Below are 16,741 nucleotides of genomic sequence, written 5' to 3'. Positions count from 1 at the left end.
ACATGAGCTAAATCTCACGATAGAAAATTATAATATAATCCTAGATTCACTTTTCTTTCCATATAATTTTTCTTTGTATTCTGTGTTGATTTTCATATTCCACTTTTTCTATAAAATGGAAACCGGAAACAAATTGGAAAAGGATTATATAATACACCAGGACAAATTAGCCCCAACAATATTACTACAAGGTGGATCAAAACACCCATGAAGGGAACAAAAGGTTGTCATATATGGCGGTTACTGATGTCATTAAGGCAGTTTTTTTCAACAAAAAATAATAAATAGGGATTTACTTTCTCATGATTAATGGTAACCTCATCAATGGAGGAGCAAAAACGCGAAGAGGCCAATCTTATGGGGATTGAATAATTGGAAATGAAAGACGAAAGAAATGGGAAATTAATATTGCATGAGAAAATTAATGCTAATTCTCAGAAAGAATAATTTTAAAAAAGTTACATGGTTTGGATATTCTACCTGATGTTGTAAATGCATTTTCAGCTCAATATTGTAAAATTCCATGCAAGTGAGAGTGAAAGAATGTGCTTTTGAATAAAGAATTTAATTTTGATATGTCATCCATATAAACAATTTTCCATATGTATCTAATTACATTTTGCAACACAAATAAAATTTTATGTTGTCACCGATAACAAAAATAACAATTTTTTATATTAATCATATATATAGATCTAAAAAAACGAATATGGCTAGATAACTGTATAAAACATCAAAACTAACGGTATGAAAATATCTATAATTAAGGATTGAAGGTAATCAAGGGATAACTTAATCCATGAATTGTCAATGAAAAATGTCAAAAACTGAATGCATCTATTTGGCGCAAAAAAAAAATAATAATAATAATGGGAAAACAAAATGAAGTGTTAATTATCGCTTTTTCTAATAATAAAAAAAAAAACACAATCTTACATGGTACAAACGAAGACTAAAATATAACTTAAGGCAAACGAAGGCAAAATTTTGGTTATGCCTTTAACTTGGAAGGCATATTTCAATATGATAGGCCTTTGGATACAATTGATATCAAATGTGACAACAAATACAATAACTCAGAAACCTGAACTCTATATCATGATGATTTCTTACGAGCAAACCTCTGTAAAGATTTTGGTAAATCAATGTTCTCACCAGTTTTCTGCTTCTTATGGGATATCTTTTGTTCCTCGTTAATCTTCTCCTCTAAGTAAGGCCTCTTCACTCTAGCAATTGCATCCTGCTTCTTCTGTATCTTTTTACCTGGCTTATTTCTTCCTTTTGTTTTGTTCTTCAGTTTTGTGCCCTTGGCAGCTTCAACTGCGGCTTCAACTTCAGCCTCCCTCTCTTGCTTTGTCGGTTTCTCTCTATATGTTGATTTCACCGTACCAATCTTGCTTGGATCCAGCATGATAGTCTCAGGTGGAAGTTTATCAAGAAGAGACCGCACTTCCTTCTCTCTCCGCTGTTTAGATGTTTCAAATGGATTGGCAACCCATGTGTCGAAGTTGGGTTCTCCGGCACCTGGAATAAGAATACTAGACCAACCCATGGAATGGCCAATGGCTAGAACATCTTCATACGGCCGAAAAGCTAATCTTCCTATCTGGTAACCTTTCGCCATCGAATGAGTCATGTACTTAGAATAGTTCTGCGTCCCAGAAACATCATTCAGAACCTGTACAAACGAACCAACACCACAAGCAAGCAAGCCCTTTTGACTAAAATCCAGTGTGTTTGCGTGGCCCGTTAACGTTTGAAGAGGCTCAAATTTCCTCAAGTCCCAAAGCTTAATCCTCTTATCTTTACCCGCTGTGGCCATTAAGTGGCCATTAGGGTGGAATGCTAGTGCTGAAACAGGCCCATGATGACATAGCATTTTCACAAGGGGAGCAGAACTAGTTGGCTTCCACATTGTAACTGTACCACCTGCGTGACCCAGACCAACAACTGCATTGAAGGGGTTCACTTGCATCACATTTGTGCGTCCCAGGCCTGTTCGAAAATTACCCACAATCTCACCCATTGTAATATCTTGATAATGAAGTTGCCCAAATTTGTTGACTGAAGCCAACAGAAAATGGTTTTTCAGAAACTGAAGCTTTAATGCTGCACCATGTTCCTGGAAAAAGGTAAACAAGTAAGTTCCATAAGGATGCATCATGATTTTACAATTTCAAGAAACTTCTAAAAACAATAATCAGAACTTCCCTTTTTGCAAGATGCAGGAGGTAGCCAACTACAGCACAAATTTCTACCTACTTCGAGGCTTTTAAGAATAAAAGGTAATGCTAAAATGCACATATGAAGGGTATATATTCCCTCATATTATATGTTCCACTAATAGGAAATGAGGATTACTCAGCATGTCTCATTTCGAACTAGTTCATTAAAATAATGGAGACAAGACAAATGGAGTAATTACAATTTTTTTTGGTGACTTTTTTTTTTTGGTGACTGGAGTAATTACAATTTGAAACCATCTGCATATGTTTGTGTTAAATATTATATTAGGATGCTAAAAAGAATTTAATGAACCTTTAGAAGAGAGCAAAATAAGAAAGAAATATATCAATCAGAATCAGATAACATGAGATTTAGACCCCAGCATATAAATATGAATGGTTCAGCTTCAAAGGGATGACACTTAACCATCAGCATATGCCAAAATATTCTAGAAGTTGACTATTAGGTAAAATTTAACAACAAAGGCATAGAAATGCACTGACCCTGAGGCAGCGAATTTCAGTTCCGTCTCGATTATACATGTAAACAAACCTGTCAAGTGTGAAATTCTACAGTTACTCAACAAGGACAGCAGTATATCACCAAAGAAGTTAACGTGTTAAATATTTTGACAAAATAAATTTTAATCAGCTTTTCCAAATGGTAGAAAATATCTATGCTCATCATATGACAACAAAATAAAATGAATAAAAGTCTCAGTGTGTAATCTCATTTCAATAGTGTATTAAGCAAGAAGCACATGGAATTATATAGATAAAATACGAATCCAATTGTGTCTCTGTAAAGAGAATTTACTTCTTCTGGGCAGCAGCGAAAAAGAGCTCATTATGCAAGAATACCACATCACGCACTGTTTCTGCTACCTGAAAAAAAAAAGAAAAAGAAAAAAACAGGAACAATTAACTTAAAATCTCAGTATGCATGTCGTTTTGAAGCAAACAGCAGCCCATTCATCTTCTAGCATGCAGATTAGAGTTTTCATCAATAAAGTAAAGGAAGTGCAGAAGTACTTTAAAACACACGTGCAATAGAGCATACCTGAATCTCTTTGATTAGGTTAAGATTTATCATGTCCACAATTCCAAGGTGGCCTTTACGACCACCAACAGCCATATAACGGCCGCTTGAAGTAAAATCCAGGGTATATGGACCAAGATCTACAAATATGGATTGTAGCACGATGAAGTTAAATGACAGATCAAGAAAATAACAAAATTGTTGACATTCAAAAAGCGTCCCACACTCCGTTGCCGTTGGGATAGAGTATAATAAATTAGGACAGGCAAATCAAACTTGTAAAAACCTGTTAGAAGGAAGGGCAGTGCCAATTGAAAGGATTAAAGGAACATTGATTTTGTAAAAGAACTAAAACTAGAATTAGAGATTCAAGTAAACACCAAATTACCTGAAATTCTAATAATTATTCAGCAAACTGTTTCAATAACTTATACTGAAATTAAAATCATCTCAAATCATAGTAGTTACTAGTTAGTACAACATGTATGAGAAAAGCAAAGCATTTAAGTGCAAAGAAACCACAAAGAAGATCATTCACCATCTTGAAACATAAAGCAATTGCATTAAAGTCAGATGTGCTTTCAAATTCAAATACACTTAATAATTTTGTGTAAAAGTTCTACCTTGCCTCTAGAATAAATAAGCCAAATAACTTTAAATTCCTATGAGTAAAGGTCCTAAGCGCGACCTCAATACCACTGATGTACAGGAAAGAAAAGCCAACTGACTTGGATAAATATAATGAAATATACTGATTAAATTTATATACTTTAATTCAATTTCCTCTCGGCAGGAAAACTTTTACATATTATTTAAAGCATAGGAATCAAAAAACCAAAATGAAAGGCCATAACTAACAATACAAGTTATAATGGAGACATAAATCTGACACAACCCAAGATGCTAAGAAAAAGCAATCAATTAAAGGTACCTGGTAAAACAATATCGTATTGGTTCCTTAAGTTTACAAGACCTACTTCTTTCGCTATAGCCTCCTGTTTGATCCTCCATGTCTTCTCTATGCCTTCAGCCTCCAGATAACCTCCCTCGTTAGGCATAAGCCACTGCGTAACCAAAATTATAAAGAGAACATTAGAAATTCATAACATGCAATTTTATAATCCTACCTTAAAGAAGCACATAAATTGACATGGATGCCTGATATCGCATGAATATAGGCAGACACTTTAATAATGGATGGACATGGAAACGGCTATATATATATATATATATATATATATATATATAGAGAGAGAGAGAGAGAGAGAGAGAGAGAGAGAGAGAAGTTCAAGATTTGTATATATATTTAAATATTAACAAATGAGAAACTGCCAATATTTATTATTTCAAGTTCCTTCAAAAACAGAGAAACGTTCTTTGATATATGTTATATGTGCCAATATTTGCTATTATTGAGCTCATTCAAGATATCAATACTTGATACAAGATATATGTTCCATGTGTCTCATATGGGTATCACTATTATCCCTCAAATTCAGAAATACAACCGACCATTCAACTTGATACTCAACACACAATTAACCCCACATGAAGTTAAACAATCTTCACATGGAACAGTTTATAGACCAAATTGGTTGCATTGCATCACCTAATGACCAGCCAACCTTAGTTCTAATAGGAATATGGAGTCAAACATAATGCAGCAATAATTTTTTATGGATTAGACCGTAGATCACATCCACAGAAAAACTTAAGAATAATAAGTGTATTAATGATGTGAAAAACAAGAGGATACATTCAGTTCAATTGTTGAACATAAAAGCCACATGAAAAACAGGTTACCTTTTCTGCCTTGGCAGCAGCTTTCGCGGCATTGCCATATAATTCTTCTCTAACAGATAGTTGACGCTTGAGCTTCCTATCTTTCAAATCCTGCAAATTATAGTTGACAAATTAATATTAAAAGATAAGATAATTGACCGCCAACGTATTGATTCACAAAACCATAATAACTCTATATACCTCAAAAGAAGCAGCTTCTCCTCTGAGATACTTCTTTATTTTCAGATCTAACTCATCGGAGATGTCCTGAAAAGCAACACATAGTGTAAAGAATAAAAGTACATATCAAAATCCAAAACAAAGACCACGGTGATATATAACACAGACAAAAAGCTTTCTTCAAATTGCTCCATTGCCAATACATTCGAGAAATAATGCTGTAATAGTATAACCCAGTGTTACACGAAAATGAAAATATTCAATTTGATGTAACAATTCTCAATTCCAAAATTCAGAGTTCAAAATTGTAACGAAAATTGAAATCAAGTTCAGCTAAACCCTAAGCAAGCATGCTTTACTTTTCCTTCTCCTTTTTCACAATTCTGAGTATACTCTACCTACGAATTCAGATTTTAAAAAAAAAAAATGTCTTCCTTGCTGTCTTGGTCATGCAAGCACATAAGCAGGTCAACGCTAAGCTTTATATAAGAAATGGAATATAACAGGGAACGAGAACGACACAGTAACATATTTTCCCTATGAAGTATTGCCCAAAAAAATCGAATTTACTTAATGGAAGCAACGTAGCAGTATTCAGAGCTAGGTTTGAAGCACAGGAATTTCAATGAAGCGATAGTGAAGGTGAAGGGGAAGAACCTGAGTAAGTAGTACCTGATTAGCGGAAGGTTTTTTCTTGGTAATAATAGCATGGTTGTCTTGTGCTTCGTCCATGGTTGGCCCCACAGAGAGAGAGAGAGAGAGAGACGATGATGATTCAGCTTCGGAGGACGACGGAGGTAGTGGACGAGGTGGCGGAAGAGAGTGTATGTGGGTCTTCGAAACGGCGCCGATGTGTTGGAGGGTTTATTTGGGGGTTTTGCTGTTGCTACTTGCTACTGCCTCTGCCCAAATTTCTATTTTATTAAAAAGTAAAAAAATAAAAATAAAAAGTCTCCCTTTTTTATATCATTAAAATTAACACACAAAGTTAAAAAATCAGAAAACCAGCAGCAATATTATAATATTATTATGGCAGAATATAACAAATCAAGAATATTCAGAAATTAACGAAATTTCAGCAACTCAGCAACTCACAACTCAATCAGTATTATTAACAACAAATTAATCATACAAAACAAGTAAAAAGTCAAAAACAAATTCAAGAAGCAGTGTTTAATGCTTACCAGAGATAGGGGTGAGCATGGCCCGGCCCAGCCCAAAGATTTAGCCCGGTCCCAAACACTTTAGGGACTAATTTGGTGTGATTTCATCGGGTCTAGAATCGGGTAAGAGTCTCAAAAATAGACCCGATCATTATTTCGGGTCGGATCCGGGCCATAGCTCAGGTCACCGAAATCGGTTCGGTGGTCCGGTCACCATACACAATAAATATTTTGTATTATTAGTGATGGATGATGGCTATTATTATGTGAAATTTAAGTATTGTAAACCTTAATATTTTGTGTTATTAGTCATTATATATAAGACTATAAGACTATAAGTTAATGTTTTATATTTAAAATGCATAAGACTTTAGACTAATGCATAATATTGTGTTATTTGTATTGATTTAAATATTTGGTGTTATTAAGAAATATTAGTATTGATTATGGTTATGCTTTAATTTTAGAGAATAGTTGGTTTTTGTTATATTTTTCTAAGTGAATTTTACCATGTCAAATAATGGTTGGAGTCTTGAAAATTTGGATATTTTTACATGCTAACTTACAAGAAGGTATCAAGGTAATATAATGTTAACGGTCCGGTTTTCACTCGGTATAGTTGTGGCCCGAAAGGATATATGTTTCATCGGGTCTAGGATCGGGTTCGGATCTCAAAAATGGGCCCGGTACATATTTCAGGTCGGATTTGGGTCACATCAAACCCGGTTTCACCCGTCCCATGCACACCCCTAACCAGAGGAAGGGATAGAGAGACGGATTAAAAAACCAGCAACAATATTATTATGGCAGAATATAGCAACTCAGAATAATCAGAAATTAACAAAATCTCAGCAACTCAGAATCAGTTAACTAACCCATCAACTCAATCAATATTATTAACAACAGATCAACGGTACAAAACAAGCAAAAACAAATTCAAGAAGCAGTGCTTAATGCTTACAGGAGGAAGGGACCGAGAGACAGAGCTCGACGGCGACAGCGACGGCGACGGCAAGGAGAAGAGAAAGCTCGACGACCACGACGACAGAATCTTCAACCCTGCTTCCGACGACCAGACGATAAACACAGAGAGAGCTCGACGATGACAACGACGGGGGCTGCGGGGTTGCGGTGGTTGCGGACTGCGCGATTGGGGGTCTAATCGTTGTTCTTTCAACTCCAAAATTTCACTTCAGTTTCAAAGAGGAGAGGAGAGGAGAGGAGTGTGGGACTAGGCTGTGGGGCTTGGGGCCGCTGGGGATTTAGGGCTCCCTTTTTTTCTTTTTTTTTAAGTGCAAACGGCGCCGTTTGGGGGGGTAGGGGTTTATTGAACCAGGACCCTTTAAAAAATCGGCCAGTTCTAACGGTTCATCGGTTAACTACCAGTTCGACCAATTTTGTAACTAGTTTTTTGCCAAACGATTTTTGAAGCTAATTGAATCAGCCTGATGACCGGTTCTCAATTAATCCAGTTGAACCGATCAATCTGGTTCGATTTTCAAAATTATAATTTTTAGAACATGCACCATTGGGAATGCAGAAAGCCCAATGACACGATTACCAAAAAAACAGGCCCAATTGAAGATTGAGTCAATTCAGGATTATCAAGTAAACCAACTTGGGTCAAGACGTCAAGTGGTTATTAGCTCAGCTCATCCGGATTTTACCCCCCTTACCACAATAGGCAAACCCATAATTGTCAAAATTAAACCGATAATCGAACCGATCAAGTTATTGGTTTATTAGTTTATTAGTTCAACTGATAAATCACTGATTGAACCGATAAAATTGATTCTACATAAATAAAAAATATAAAATAGTAAAACGGTGGACATATTATATGTCCTCTTATCAATTTATCATATAAAATTTAATGGTGATGCTTATATTACCGTTAACTACTATGACATATCTATTTATGAAATTGTTATGTAGATAACATTTTTGGATATTTTAATAGGATTTGTAATAAATAGAGAGCAGTTGATAAATGTTATATGAAAACTCCAAAGATAATGAATGTCTTATTATCCAAAACTACATTGTTTCCATACTTATGTAACAGCAACGAAACATACATCATTGTAAATAATGAAATACATGGGCAATTTTGTTTTATTTTGCATTATCCATAGATGAAAGGATATACATGTCCACTATTTACCGTCGTGAAGGACGTAATTAATACTTTTTTTTTCTTCAATGACTAATTAGTCTTAAGTCGAAATTCTCAAAGACCTAATTGTCACTATACTCTAAAAAATTAAAAATAAATACCTTTTACTAACAATTTAATATTAAATGTAAATATTAAAAATATTTAATATTTATTTTAATAATTATATAAATCCAAAAGAATTATAAATTAAAAAAAGGTGAGTATAAATTTAAAAATTAAATTAAATAAAACTAAAATAATTCAATTGTGTATGTATATAATATATATAATAATTAGTAAGGGAATTACCAGCCTAGTGGCATGGTACCTTGGATTGCAGTCGGTTCGCTTCGATTCTTACAACTATCGTAAACCAATGTAAGGTTTTTTATTTTCTTTCAATTCCTTCTGTTCTCTTATTCTCCCAATGTATATTTGATCCTTTTAACTAAATGCTTTTATTTTGAGGTAATGCTCAAAATGGTCCATAAAATTCTCAACTCGGTTCATATTAGTCCTCTACTTTTTAAAATGACCAAATAAATCCCTCACTTTCAGAATCGTAAATCTTTATTAGTCCAAAAGTTACCAGACGTTGCGCTGATGTGTACAGTTAAGTGCCAAGTTAGCAGTTTGATGCATGTTGATGTGGACATACAATGATTTCAACTCAAATTGGTGCCTAAAATTTAGTTAAAATACTCAAATTGATCCATTCCTACTTATGAAACCTTAACCCCCAAATCTTCGTCTTCATCATATATTCTTCTTCCTCTCAACTCCTCTTCGCTGTTGTTCATAGTATTCTCTCAAATTTTATTCGTGGCTCAAAAGTCTACTTGCAAGTTGTTAGTTCAAAAAATATTCTGCCATCAGAATCCAATTCTATATCAATGGTTAAAAAATTATCAAGAAAGTTCAAGGCTTCCAAGCCTGGTACATGAGAGAATAACAATGAAAAAGATAAGTGAACAAGGAGCATAATGTGCTCAACAAAATTCTACAATACAGAAAAATATAACTGCTATACATCATGAAAAGATCTTAAGATACATTCTTCACTTGCTGATGAAAAATGAGTGTGATGTAATAGCTGCTACACCTAATCATAACAAAATGGTTCCACTCCCGTTTTTGTTCTTCACTTTGTTTGTTTTCTATGCAAGTTCAAACAAGAAAAGTGGTTAGATTGAGATGATCGACATAATCCTAAATGATGATATTCACATTAAATATACACCATACAGCTAACAAATGTCTCCTTTACTTGTTAAACATTTATCTAACTTATATCTTAGTTTATGCTACCACACTCCTCATGTAGAATTGACTGCTTACAAATACTATCTTTCAAGTTCCATTTAACAATTTGCATGAAAAAGTTTAAGATAGAATTAAAAAAAATGGTTAGCGTTCCTCTAACTACAGGATTTGCCTAAATGCACAACTTATTTATCCTCTCAAACTCAAGCTTTATACTTCAGTTGAAGGACATTTCTTCCCACCAAAATTTCTTTCCTTTTTTCTCTCCTACAACTCTACTAATGACCAATTACAATATTAACCACATCAAAGAAGTCCAAACCTCAGCCAATACTAAAGTGAGTGTTAGAGAATCATTAGAGAATCATTAGAATCATTTTAGATCAGTTAGTATCGTTTATATTTATGTAGCATATCTGTATATTAATTGTAAGATTCTATGCTTTTATTACTTTGATTCTTCTGGAACCTATATATATACCCCTTGTACATTGTACTTTTAATCAGACTGAATAATACACAAAACACTTTCTTTAACTTAGTCTCTTGTTTCTAACATGGTATTAAGATCTTAGGTTATTTTTTTTTTCAAAAATAATTGGTTTCTAGCTCGTTTATTTTGTTTCCTCCGACAGTACTTTGCCCTCACTTTTCGAGTCTCTCCCGACGCTTTGGTTCGTCACCACCGCCACCCTCGCCTTCTCTTCGTTGCAAGCTTTCCAACGCCACTGGAATCATCGCCGGAAGCCACCAAACGCGCCGCTCAAAGTTGCCTGCTCGTGTTCAGCCATTCTCCTTCCAGACGCCTCCTGCGCCATTGGATCAGCGCCCCAAATCAACGGCTCTGCTTCTGCCACGTGTCACACGGCAACTTTACTGACCCGCGCTCTCGACCCGCGTGCCTGACCCAATCCATTCGGCCCGTGTGGCACCCCGCCCTGTCAGCCCTGACGTGTCTTCTTGCTGACGTGGCTGCTGACGTGGCTGCTGACGTGTCATCCGACATGGCATACAGTGGGACCCTCCCTAAGGTTTTTTGGTGAGTTCTTTCTGATTTTGCCTTCCGTTTTCTCGTTTTTGGCTTCCAAGTTGCAGTTTTTCTCTCCTCTCTATGATCTTTGTATCTGCTATTATGAAAAAGTCAACTGTTTTTGCTACCACACACAGAAAAGATATATTCTGTCGAAATTGTAACCGTTTTGGGCACCTCTTCTCCGTCTGTCCCTTTATTGAATGTCGCACATGCCACCAGAAAGGTCATATTAGCTACCATTGTTCACAACTGTTCTGTCATTATTGCAAGCTCTCTGGACATTTGATTACTACCTGTCCTACTCGCCCACCACATCCTAAGTCTGCTTCTGCTGTTGATGCTACTCTTGAATCTACCACCTCTACTCTTCTCAACCCGTCACCTGTCTCTTTATCTGATATTGCATCTCTTCTTCAGCGTCTTCTCTCCCTTTCTGGTAATACCCCTGCTGCTCTTTCGACTCCTCCAGGTGATTCTAAATGGTATTTTTACTCGGGATGCTTTAATCACATGTCTCCATTGCGTAATCTCTTCTCGTCTCTGTCTACCACAACAAATGCACCTTCTGTTAATACTGCTAATGGTTCCCTTTTCCATGCAACAAACAAGGGTTCTATCTCCCAGTCGACTCTTAATCTTCCTGATACTTATTTTATTCCCAACTTAAACTTTAATCTTATTTCTGTTGGTCAACTTGTTGATCTGAGTTTTGATGTCACTTTCTCTATCTCTGGTTGTCATGTACAGGATCGTCAGACGGGACAAGTCATCGGGACTGGACGTAAGGTTGGAAGGTTGTTTGAAGTTGAAAATCTTCATATTCCTCCTGTACCAAATCTCTGTGATGCTCCTTCTCCATCTACCTTTCACTTATGGCATCAACGTCTTGTCCACAGCTCATTAGGAAAATTGCGTCCTCTTATGTCTCAAGGTCTTTTGGGTCAGGTTCCTAATGAATCTTTTGATTGCATTTCTTTACATCACCTTTTTAAACTATTTGTGTCTATTAAGTGTCGCATGATTGGGCCAACAGATGGCTCCAACAGATAGAACTTAGAAAAGACCCCCTTACACAAGTTCCAAGTATTTACCAAAACAGAAATACTACATTAGGGGCTAACTAGTGTTGGTGCAAATTGCTTGTAAGAGAGTTCAGTTCACACAAACAACCATAATTTAATCAAACAGATTAGTTTGCATAAGCTTACAAAATCAAAGACCTTCTCCAAATATGATATGGCATTGGTATCTAAATCGAAAATATTGAATTGTAACAAAGGTAAAAACATTCGAATTCCCTATTAAATCCACTATTCTTAGCAATATACAAACATCGGAATCACCCAACTAACACCAACACAGTGCAAAAAAATAAAAAATAATAAACCTAAACCCTTACCATTTACCATGGCCAATGTTTGAGTCTGATGATGTTGACAGAGGCAAAGAGCTTCACTAGTTGAATGAAGGGACAGTGGACGAGCACCAGTGAGCATGAGTTCTTCTGTCGCTGGTCAATGGGTTGCTGCATGCACAAGATGAGATTTGAACCCCCGACACTTACTTAAGCGGACGAGTGAGCTAACTACTCAACCAACCCAAGTTAGTTTGTGAAGTCTTCTTTTAGGACTTGTTTGGAGGAGCTTCTAAAAAAAGATATTTTTTAGTTATCTTTTTTTAAAAGATCTTATAGAGAAGTAAAAGTAATTTTATGTTTGGATATTTCATACAAAAAGATCTTTTTATCTATCAATTATGTTTGGGTATAATAATATAAAAGTACTTTTTTGTTTATTTATTACATGAAAAATATCTTTTTTCAAGGAAAAAGATATTTTAAAAAAATATGTAAATTATAACTTCTCAAAAAAGATTTTTTTTATTTTTCTAGTGCTTTTACTGTTACTACTAGAAATATACCAAATACGCTAAAAAATAAAAAAAACTTTTTTCATTGAAAAAAGATATTTTTTTTAACAAAATAATGGTGCCAAAACAAACACTTAATCTTATACTTTAGCATGTAGTGGTGTCACCGGACCGGACCGGTCCAACCGCGGACGAGCGACATTAACAATTCGGCCAAGCATGTAAAACTGTTTATTAAAAAATCGGTGAAAAATCACTGAACCTGTCAAGAACCGACCGGAACCGGGATCCGGACGGTTTACACAAAAACGGAAGCTCCCTCGTTTCTTTACCCCTTTCTTTCTTTCATTCAGAAAGAAATCACAAAAACTCGGCCAAAAAAACCCTAGCCCTGTAAGCCTACACCACCGCCGCAAGGAGTGGCATACTGCCGCCGTCCCTCGTGCTCCAAGTCTGCAACCCCTGTTCGCTGTTACCGATCGCAGCTGCTTCCTCGAGCTCGGCGTCCTTGTCTTTGTCTGCTCAGCCGCGCTTCCGCCGCCGTTTGTTTGCTGTTCACGTTCGCGTCTTCGTTCAGCCGTCGTCTTCGTTCGCGTTCTTTGCCTTCACTTTCGCTCGGCGTTAACCGTTCGCGTTCACTCGCCGTTCACCGTTCGAGTTTGTATTCGCGTTCATCTGGAAGCCACGTTGCTCTGCTTCAAACTCTGCGACCAACCCGCGCGCTCCACCTAGCCGTCGAACTTCTCTCTTTTGTTGCCGCCGTGAGTTCCCTAAACCCGCCACCAGACAATACACTCACACAACACCAATACTCTGCTTCATATTTTGCAATCTGATTTCTATTACAATAAGTAACTATTTGATTTGGTAGTGGTTTGGATTTTTTTCATAGAATGAATCAAAGTATACAATTGTTATGTTCTCTTCTCTATCACATTGATGAATTCTCTTATTTCGTTTTAATTTTACAGCACTCAACATGTTTGATGAAATGCTTTAACCATATTTCTGGTTGGTTTTATAATTTCTAGTGTTTAGAAATTTAGTAAGTTGATTGCTTGTGAAATTAGAATAATTGGATCTTAGTAATTAGGAAATTTTAGCTGCACAAATAGCATCTTTGCAGAAAAACATATTAGCATGATGATTCCACTTGCATTAGTGTTCTTTTGGTAAATTTTAACTGTTATTGTGAACTTGTTAATTTGCAAATTGTTCTTGTGTTGTTCTTCTGTCATCTTTAATTTTTTTTTTGTGATTTTCTGTTCTTGAACTTGTTAAGTTGATAATTTGCTAAATTGTTGGGCTGCTGTTGTTTTAATTTGCTAAATTGTTAGGTTGCTGCGATTTAATTTGTTGGATTTTCTATTTAGGTCTTGTTCTTGTTTATTTGCTAAATTGTTGTTGTGTATTTATTGTTGTCTTTGAGATTATTTCTGGATATTGGTGATATGGATTTATTATATGCTTCATGTTTTCATTGTTTTCTTCTTCTGAAGAAAAAAAAATTCTGTTTTCATTGTTTTGTTGATTGTTTGTTTTGTTTCAGAAATCAATTTTTTGTGATCAATGCGCAAACTCTGAATGCTGTTCTGTTGGTTTTGCGTGTTTGTTTTGTTTCAGAAATCAATTTTTTGTGATCAATGCTCTTACTCTGAATGTTGTTCTGTTTTGTTTTAAGGCTGTGTTTGGAAGAGGTGATTGATTTTTGAGTGTTGTTTTGTTTTTGTTTTAAGGCTGTGTGTTGTGTTCAATTTTCATTTTATAGAAAATTCTTTGAGTTATATAAGAATTAAGAAGGAAGACTATTTTAACGGTATTATTCTGTTGATTCTGGTCCGCTACAAGCTTGAACATAGAATTGAAGGGAGAAACCCTTTATTATTCATCATTGGCCTATTTTTGGCATTGCATATCATTATAGTTTGTTTATTCATAGAACTAGTTGTTTATGATCCCCTTTTGAAGTAAAAAAATGCAGTAGAAGAGTGTTTAGAACCAGTTGCTTTATTCATTGATTTTTTAGAATCAGTTGTTTATTATAAAACAGTTTTTCCGGTTAAATCATGGTTGAACCAATGAACCATAGAACCAGTAACTAAAGTGGTTCGATGACCGATCCGGTTTTCAGAACCTTGGGACTGGAAGAGCACAGAGAGGTAGTCTAATTGGGAATGTCTCACAATTATTTTTCAATTTTCTATCTGAAACATTGGAATCTATTTTTTTACCAAAAATAAAAAAAGAAAAAGAAAAGATTAAAATAGTACCAAAAACAAAAACATCATCCAAAACCTTTCCTCTAGAATATAAATATTTAAAACATGCAATAGAATAAGAAGTTTTGTGCTGCAAGAGAGTCTTACTAGCGAGAAGTATTTATTGACGCTTAATCATCATTGCTGGTAATGACAAGATCATCAATAGACACAATGGGATACATGCATCATCTTAGAGTATGATTGTTAAATGCAGAGAGTTTCAGTTTCTCATCCAATATACCAAACTCTTTACAATGGAGATTCAAACTGGTTTTTCTTTTTTTCTCCACAACACGAAGACCACTGTTAGGTTTTTCTATTTTCTCTCAATTCCTTCTCTTCTCTTATTCTCCCAATATATCTTTGACCCTTTCATCTTCTGTTCTCAGCACCGTAATCTCCGGCCACGCAGATTGTATTCCCTTCCCACCGGTGGCGTTAGCTTCTTCTCCATCCGCGGCGACGAATTCTCAACTGTTCACGGCTGTAGCATCTTCTTTTTTCGGGGCACATACGGATTAAAAACAAGTAACTGAATGCTTTCGTTTTATGCATTTTAACTTTCATAATTTCTAGTAGCTTGCTTCTACTTGCACAGATCACATTCTCACAACTGTGTCAGTTTTCTCTCTTTCATTTTTTATTTTAAATTTAGTTTGTGATTGAATCTAGAGAAATTACTACGAGGGTCTTTTTCTCAGTTTCGTAAATGCTAATTATTGTTTGGAAATGCTGTTAATTAATATTGATTAGTTTCTTAAGGCATTCTTGTTTCTTTAACCTGATGAGATTTTTTATTTTTATTCTTTTACATGTCTAGAACTATGGCTGGTAAAGCTGAAGGTAGTGATCACAGGGAGCCAGTTAATGAACAAGCAGTTGCAAATATATATGCGGCAATGAGGTCTGAACTCAACCAAATTCACTCGAAAATCACCGAGCTGGAAATGGAAGTTAGCGAGCACTCGCTGGTAGTTAATGCCATTCAGCCGCTCGATCCCTCTAGGCGATGCTATCGAATGATTGGGGGTGTTCTGGTCGAGAGAACTGTGAAGGAGGTCTTGCCTGCGGTGCTGCGCAACAAAGAGGGACTCGAAGAAGTTATTAGCAGGCTCAATGAAGCATTGGAAAAGAAGAAAAAGGAGATTGTTGAGTTTGAGGCTAAATATAAAATCAGGATAAGGAAAGCTGATGCAGAGGTGAAGGATGAATCCGGTAGGAAGGAAGGCACCGCTCAAGGCGTTCTTGTTGGCCCTGCAGGTGGAAGTGAAGCATAGATCAGGTCTGAGAATGTTAGCATGTAGTCTTCTTTACTCTTGTACTTTAACATGTTGTGGTGTTCTGATTTGTTTGTGAGGATTGGCTTAAATAACAAATGTTACATCTTTTGATCTTCTTTTGAGCAAGTCTTTTGTAAGAAACTGTTCTTAGACATGTTCTCATGTAGGATTTGACTGCAAGTACATATGATATGATTAGTAATTGCTTCAGCTATTTCTGATGTTGTCTGTCACAAATCATTTATATAAGTACCCATTTCTTTAAGTTTCGTTTTTGAGGAATTAGAAAGAACAGTAATCTAGTGTAGAAATAATCTTGTGTGCAAAGATGAAGCCTACCTTGATGAAATGTTGAAATGCTTAATGTGTTTCGTGCGCATAATTATAGGCTCTATAACTGTGTTTGGGTACCTAATGATAAATGGAATGGGGTGAATGAAGTGGAATAAAATTACAATTAAAGGAAGGTAATGGAATGAAGATGATTT

The 16,741-nt window shown here is 35.6% G+C and overlaps 2 protein-coding genes across 3 annotated transcripts; one reads left to right on the top strand and one right to left on the bottom strand.

Moving 5' to 3' along the window:
• Window positions 1-883: 883 nt before the first annotated feature.
• Window positions 884-6,176, bottom strand: LOC112711526 (probable U3 small nucleolar RNA-associated protein 7). The gene is made up of 8 exons (XM_025764203.3): window positions 5,899-6,176; window positions 5,248-5,313; window positions 5,068-5,157; window positions 4,196-4,328; window positions 3,286-3,404; window positions 3,043-3,110; window positions 2,730-2,778; window positions 884-2,122 (listed from the first exon to the last, which is right to left on the bottom strand). The coding sequence occupies exons 1-8, from the start codon at window positions 5,956-5,958 to the stop codon at window positions 1,097-1,099; spliced, it is 1,611 nt and encodes a 536-aa protein (XP_025619988.1). The 5' UTR covers window positions 5,959-6,176; the 3' UTR covers window positions 884-1,096.
• Window positions 6,177-12,945: 6,769 nt separating this feature from the next.
• Window positions 12,946-16,467, top strand: LOC112711525 (prefoldin subunit 2). Of its 2 annotated transcripts, XM_025764201.2 has the most exons (3): window positions 12,946-13,473; window positions 15,363-15,501; window positions 15,794-16,467. In XM_025764201.2, the coding sequence occupies exon 3, from the start codon at window positions 15,798-15,800 to the stop codon at window positions 16,248-16,250; it is 453 nt and encodes a 150-aa protein (XP_025619986.1). In that variant the 5' UTR covers window positions 12,946-13,473; window positions 15,363-15,501; window positions 15,794-15,797; the 3' UTR covers window positions 16,251-16,467. The 2 variants fall into 2 exon arrangements, with proteins under 2 accessions (XP_025619986.1, XP_025619987.1); XM_025764202.2 differs by lacking the exon at window positions 15,363-15,501 and having other exon boundaries at window positions 13,041-13,473.
• The last annotated feature ends 274 nt before the right edge of the window (window positions 16,468-16,741 follow it).

Source organism: Arachis hypogaea, chromosome 9, assembly GCF_003086295.3.
Source record: "Arachis hypogaea cultivar Tifrunner chromosome 9, arahy.Tifrunner.gnm2.J5K5, whole genome shotgun sequence".
NCBI lineage: Eukaryota > Viridiplantae > Streptophyta > Magnoliopsida > Fabales > Fabaceae > Arachis > Arachis hypogaea.
Note: the sequence above shows the minus strand (reverse complement) of the source record. Positions and strands in the feature narration are given on the sequence as shown.